The 6192-nt window shown below is 36.2% G+C and overlaps 1 protein-coding gene across 1 annotated transcript; it reads left to right on the forward strand.

Annotated features, from left to right (window-relative positions):
- The first annotated feature begins 228 nt into the window (after window positions 1-228).
- On the forward strand, window positions 229-4384 carry LOC102252411 (alpha-2-macroglobulin-like). Its single transcript, XM_005871347.2, has 8 exons — window positions 229-433; window positions 594-646; window positions 1551-1571; window positions 1847-2015; window positions 2444-2528; window positions 3059-3179; window positions 3926-4040; window positions 4191-4384. Exons 1-8 carry the CDS (start codon window positions 244-246, stop codon window positions 4367-4369), a joined length of 933 nt encoding a protein of 310 aa, XP_005871409.1. The 5' UTR covers window positions 229-243; the 3' UTR covers window positions 4370-4384.
- Window positions 4385-6192: the final 1808 nt, after the last annotated feature.

Genomic DNA, 6192 nt, shown 5'->3' on the forward strand with positions numbered 1-6192 from the left:
TCAAGTTCAGTGTATAACTGAATCAAGACTGATCTATAAGGTGATGTGAATCTCATTTATGTCCTTTCTTACTGAGGTATTTTCCTCCATCTTATGTCCTGTCTCTCTACTTGTAAAATGAAAAAAATAATTTCTGTCCATGCCAATTTTCTGTGATAAGAATGAGGGAGTGAAGTTAAGTAAAAGAGCAATATCTCCAGGGAGGAGTGCAACAGGGATGGAGGAGGAAACATTGAAGACTGAATGGATTCTCCGATCTCTCCTGTATTTCAGGTCCCAAGATCTCCATCCAGTGAAGAGGTAATGTTTCTTTCTGTCCAAGTGAAAGGAGCAACCCACGAATTCAGAAGGCAGACCACAGTGCTGGTTAAAAACCAAGAGAGCCTGGTCTTTGTCCAGACAGACAAACCTATCTACAAACCAGGACAGACAGGTACAAACAGGCCAAAGTCAGAACAACTTCAAAAAGGAAAGATCCTCCCCCACGTATTCCCCAATCAAAAGCCCTATAATACTGGTTTCTTAATGGTTTGTCTTACCAGCCTATAGGCCTGGTTTAAGATTTCTAGTGATAAAAAATATTTCTGTTTCAGTGAAGTTTCGTGTTGTCTCATTGGATGAAAATTTTCACCCCCTGAATGAGTTGGTGAGTCTCCTAATATCTATACAGAATCATTATTATCTGTGTAACCTGGCTGGGAGTCTGTTTTGGGTGCTGGGGGAGAATGAGGGAGTTGAGAAATCTGGTATTGAGGACAGTAATTTTTGGCATTAGAATAGTGTAAGATCTTCATTTTAAACAGTATCCCTGGTCAAGAGAGTAGTTAAGTTTTTTTGTCTTGGTACTGAACTTAGGAAATGGTCACCCAATTAAACTTAGAAAGTTCTCAATTAATCTCAAATATATACAGATATGAAATATATATATATTTATATATATATATCAACTGTATACACATATATACTTTTGTATCTATTCCTTATTAGAAAGTAAGCTCCTTGAAAGCAGATATATTGTTCTTTTGTGCATTGCAATATTCCCAGAACCTATAATGACACACAGCACATGGTAGGCACTTAATAAATATTACTTTTTAATAATGAATAAACATTGATAGCAGAGGAGCTATTGTCATTCTTCTTTACTCTTAGAACTACCTAAGAATTCTGTGATTCATCTTAATATTTGGATCTGAACATAGTTACTTATAGTTCTGTTGGTATTTTACTTCTCAGCCTATAAAATTGCAAAGCAAAAGAGTGTACTTCCTGGGATGCCGTACACATTTAAGTAATATTAGTAAATCCCATTTCTAATGAATGGTAAGTGCATCTATGTAGTTGTTGCTGACAGCCTATTACGTTCTTATCATTATTTATTAATTGCTTTTAAATGATTAGTTAAAAGTTCTGTAAAAGTTAACCTGTAATTATTTTATGTGTTTTACTACAGGTAAAGTTATTCTAGATAAAACTGCCTTGCTTATAAATCAGAAGTGAGAATACTTGTGAACAATTCTAAACTCCTTTATTTCTCTTTTCTCTTTCAGATTCCACTAGTATCCATTGAGGTAAGTGAAACGAAGCATTCCATAATTACATGTAAAGTAATAAATTTAGGGAAAATGTTCTTATTTGAGAGATTCTTACAATATCCCAGAAACTTGTCATTAAGGGAGAAGCCTTCAAACTCATGTAACACAGATGGTTCTAACTCATCTCCCCTCCCCATTCCTTATGACCATCCCATTTTCCTCTTTGTGGATAACATAGAGTTTCTATAGATTCCCTAAATTGTCTCTAATGCTCTAAGCTCTTTTGTAATTTTCAATTAATGTATCTATAGGACCCCAAAGGAAATCGCATCGCACAATGGCAGAAGGTCAAGTTAGAGAGTGGCCTCAAGCAATTGGCCTTTCCCCTCTCATCAGAGCCATTTCTGGGCTCCTATAAGGTGCTGGTACAGGAAGAATCAGGTGAAACGGCAGAGCACCCCTTCACCGTGGAGGAATTTGGTATGAATTATGGAAAATCATGGAATATTTTTCTTCATATTTAAACTTCTAGGGCCTAGAATTTGAGCTTATTTTGAATCCTTTCACTTTTCCTGGGTGAGACTGGGGTTGGAGTAGAACCAACTATATACCTTACTCCCATTAAGACAATTAATGCTTTGTGAATAGGACTTGATATAGCTTAGTTATATTTATAGCAATTTTTTCATCTCCAAGAAATAGAAAACATCCTTGTTTTAGTAAGGTTACAGGGGTCTGTGATGGTTCTTCGAACTGTCTCCATTTGAGCAAGGTAGATGTATTGGAGAAGAGAGCTGCCTCTTCGGGAGCCTAAAATATTATTAGGGAAGTGTTACAAAGAACCTGAAAGTACTAACTCCCCAGAAGTTGAAAACTTATCACAAACTTCCTTTATCTCCTATCAACAGTGCTTCCCAAGTTTGAAGTGAAAGTAACAGTGCCAAAGATAATCACTATCTCGGACGAAGAGGTGAAAGTGTCAGTGTGTGGCCTGTGAGTGTTTTGGGGGTTTTTTAATCTTTTTGGGAGAAATTATTTTTTAAAGACTCAACATTTGGGATATTTTGGCTAGTGTTTTTAGGAGCAGTGACAGCACAAATACTTGAAATACATGAGAGCAGCTCACCTCTAGAACTTTCTTTTCCTGTTGCCTTCTTATTTTCCCTTCTTATTTTCTTTCACAATCTTAGCAGCATTATTATAACTATCATGGCACAGGCAATTGTCCTTACAGAGACTAGGCTACAAAAGATAGTTTTTTAGATGAAAATTAAAAATTAAGAGAAAAGGGCATGATAAAAGAAGACTATAGTAAGTTTCAGCATGTTGCACTGGAGAATTCTAGAAGAGAAGGGTCATTACTTGACTGTGCTCAATAATGTTTGAGCCTGCAAATGGAAAGTGCAGATTAGAGGGAATAGACGGGAAAAAATATACGGTAGCTAAAAGAGGAAATATAAATAGGTCGGAAATGTGGATTTTCAATGTCTACTTTGATTCATTTGGCGATGTTCTTATGACAGATACACGTATGGAAAGCCAGTCCCAGGACATGTGACCATGAGCATGTGCAGAAAGTATTATAATCCTTCTAACTGTTTTGGTGGAGAGTCACAAGCTCTCTGTGAGAAATTAAGTCAGAAGGTAGGTGGAACACTCTTCTAGGGACTAATGACGAAGGCATTGTTAATAAGCAGTGAGTCACAACATGGTGCTAACTCAGGAAGATAGCACCCGATGAGAGAATTCTATGCTAGGTATAATAGTTGTTTTAAAATAAGTGAGTTAGCACAATAGGAATTATGTATTTCTTATAATTGTCTATTATGGATGATCTTGGTGCAGCAAACACACAGAATGATGGAAGCTGAGCCAACTTCAATAACTGGTATCCAAAGCCATCTTTGACATCCATTTGTATGAAGGAAAGAGGGGGGGAAAGCATACCTTTTAACCACCTTTTCTGGGAAGAATGTCAGTTTCATTCTTTCTATGAACAAGAACTTGTCACATGGCCCCACCTAGATACCACTGAGGTAGAAAACACAGTTCCCAGATAGGCGGCGACTTTCTAGCCATAGCTGTACACTATGGAAGGGGAGCCAGACTTTGGTGAAGGGTTAGCCGCCTATTACAATGAGATGTATCCCAAAAATTTTAGGGCATTTCTGTCTCATTCACGCTAAGAAATCTCAAATACTAAGGAATACACCTGTCAATTATAAACCAGATACTGTTGTAAAATGTAATAATAACCAATCTCTAAAGGTATTGTATTCTTATAGGAAATACCTAAATTATGTTCCCTGCCCCCCAAAAATCCCACCAGATTAACTGACCCCTGGTCTGTCTAGTATTATGTTCTTGTATTTTATTCTATCCCCTCCTAGCTAAACAGCCAGGGTTGCGTCTCTCAGCAAGTAAAAACCAAGGTCTTCCAGATGAAGAGAGAAGGTTTGAAAATGGAACTTGAAGTGGAAGCCAAGATCAAAGAAGAAGGAACAGGTTTGTGTACCATGGGGGGATGGGAGAAAAGGAAATGGACATAGATTTATATCCTTTGCCAAAGTATGATTTGAAAGGGGGAAGGTAGGATAAGAAGTTCAGGCAGATCGTCCTTCCAAAAAATGACTTTCTTTTTTCTTCTTCTTTCAGAGGTGGAGTTAACTGGAAGAGGGCTCAGTGAAATAACAAGAACTATCACCCAACTCTCATTTGTGAAAGTGGACCCACACTTCAGACAAGGGGTCCCCTTCTTTGGACAGGTGGAGTATTTTTCAGTTCACAAACCAAACTTTGCATCATCATCTAATAAGCACAGCATATTCTGCTAAAACTATACCTGATTATTGTTACCTGCTGATTAATACAAAATACAATACAAATTAAAACCACATATCTGTTCCTCTGTAAATTTGTAAATGAAATGTATAAAAATCATTCTAAAGCATCCGCAAAATTAGAAAGTTTTTTTTTTTGTCACTTCTGGAACAGCATTGTGTGGTGTCACTCAATCTCCTTCCCACAGTTTACCAGGCAGTCTCATATTTTTTTTTAATTGTTTTATTACTTAAAGTATTACAAAGAGTATTATATGTTTCCTTTTTTTTTCTCCCCTTGACCTTCCCCTGGCCTCCCATACCCCAGTGTCTTGTGTCCATTGGTTATGCTTATATGCATGCATACAAGTCCTTCGGTTGATCTCTTACCCACCCCCACACCCAACCCTCCCCGGCCTTCCCGCTGTAGTTTGACAGTCTGTTCGATGTTGCTCTGCCTCTGTATCTATTTTTGTTCATCAGTTTATAATGGTCTTAATTATCCATAAATGAGTGAGATCATGTGGTATTAAAATATGAGACTGAGACTGACTTCGCAGTCTCATATTTTTATGATATTTTCTCACAAGCATCTCAGAATTCATGGTGGCCACAAACATTATCCTTCCAACACTAATTTCACATGGCAATGAATGGGTAGATGGTTTTAATTTTTATTTTGAAGCTTAAAATATGCTACTATACCTAGTATTTCTTTCATGGATATTATATTTATAATACTTTTTCTATAAATGCAAGTAAAACAGTGTACACAAGGGTAAAATACTGCTATTTAAGGTTCCCAGCTTTTAAAAATATAAATTTTCTCACAGATCTACAGAGAAATATTTTATTGTATAAATATTTTTCTAGTATAAGCAGATGTGCAAATGGACCTTTCTGCGTCCAGGAGTCTGAGATAACAGTTGGGTGTATCTCATGTATAATGACTGTGTGTCATATTCTTAATGGAAATGCTATAAAATTTCAGCTGTGGAGAGTGTGAAAGACAGAGGGACTAGACTCAACAAAGGAGTGAAGGAGTAAATTTTATAATGTTTTGATTATGTTATGACAGCAAACATATTCAGAAACTTTGGTCACATCTAAAATGAAAGTACACTTCATGTTTTTAAATTTCTCAGGTATATTGTACATTTTTGATATTTTAGTCCTGCTAAATAAGTGTTCCATTAGTCATAAGACTCATCAGAAGAGAAAAATCAGAATTTTATCCTTCTCTTTGTTCATGTAGCCGACAGTTCAGTGACAAACTTAGATTTTGTTGATCAGTTACACATACTGATCCAAGTCTGCCCCTGTGCTTCTTGCTACCATAATAAGTAGCTTATACTGGAAAAGAATGAACATCTTCATAATAGGAACTAGACTACTCATCTGCTGAGTCTAATATTAACAGTAATGTGACTTTAAGCCTTTATTAGGATGGTGTGCTTCTTCTCAATTTTACATTTTTACATGGCAAGTGCCTCATAAAATCTGCCTACCTTACAAAAGATTGAAAATTTTGGTTGACAAGCAGATATCATGCATAAAAAAACTAGAGAAGCATACCAGACAATGAATTAATTGCTCACTTGTACACTTATTATACAGAACACAACATCATAAAAAGTTAGTTGTCCGCCACACAATAAGAGGAACTCAATTAAATTTGGCAGTGGGTTAAAATTTTTCAATGCTATATGATTCTTGTGCTCTGTGACTCTGCAAGAGTAATATATGATACACAGACCCACCATCATGCTCTATCCTTTTACACTGCTTTATTTTTTCTAACTTTTCAATTACAGTTTACACTCAATATTATTCTGTAT

This window comes from Myotis brandtii, unplaced genomic scaffold, assembly GCF_000412655.1.
Source record: "Myotis brandtii unplaced genomic scaffold, ASM41265v1 scaffold337, whole genome shotgun sequence".
NCBI classification, from domain to species: domain Eukaryota; kingdom Metazoa; phylum Chordata; class Mammalia; order Chiroptera; family Vespertilionidae; genus Myotis; species Myotis brandtii.

What these genes read in the sequence shown, in the direction of transcription:
- LOC102252411 (XM_005871347.2), top strand. Translation starts at nt 244, where the DNA reads ATGGATTCTCCGATCTCTCCTGTATTTCAGGTCCCAAGATCTCCATCC. An exon ending in TTCCACTAGTATCCATTGAG is followed by an intron (nt 1,572 to 1,846) that starts GTAAGTGAAACG and finishes ATGTATCTATAG; the next exon opens with GACCCCAAAGGAAATCGCAT. An exon ending in GTGAGAAATTAAGTCAGAAG is followed by an intron (nt 3,180 to 3,925) that starts GTAGGTGGAACA and finishes ATCCCCTCCTAG; the next exon opens with CTAAACAGCCAGGGTTGCGT.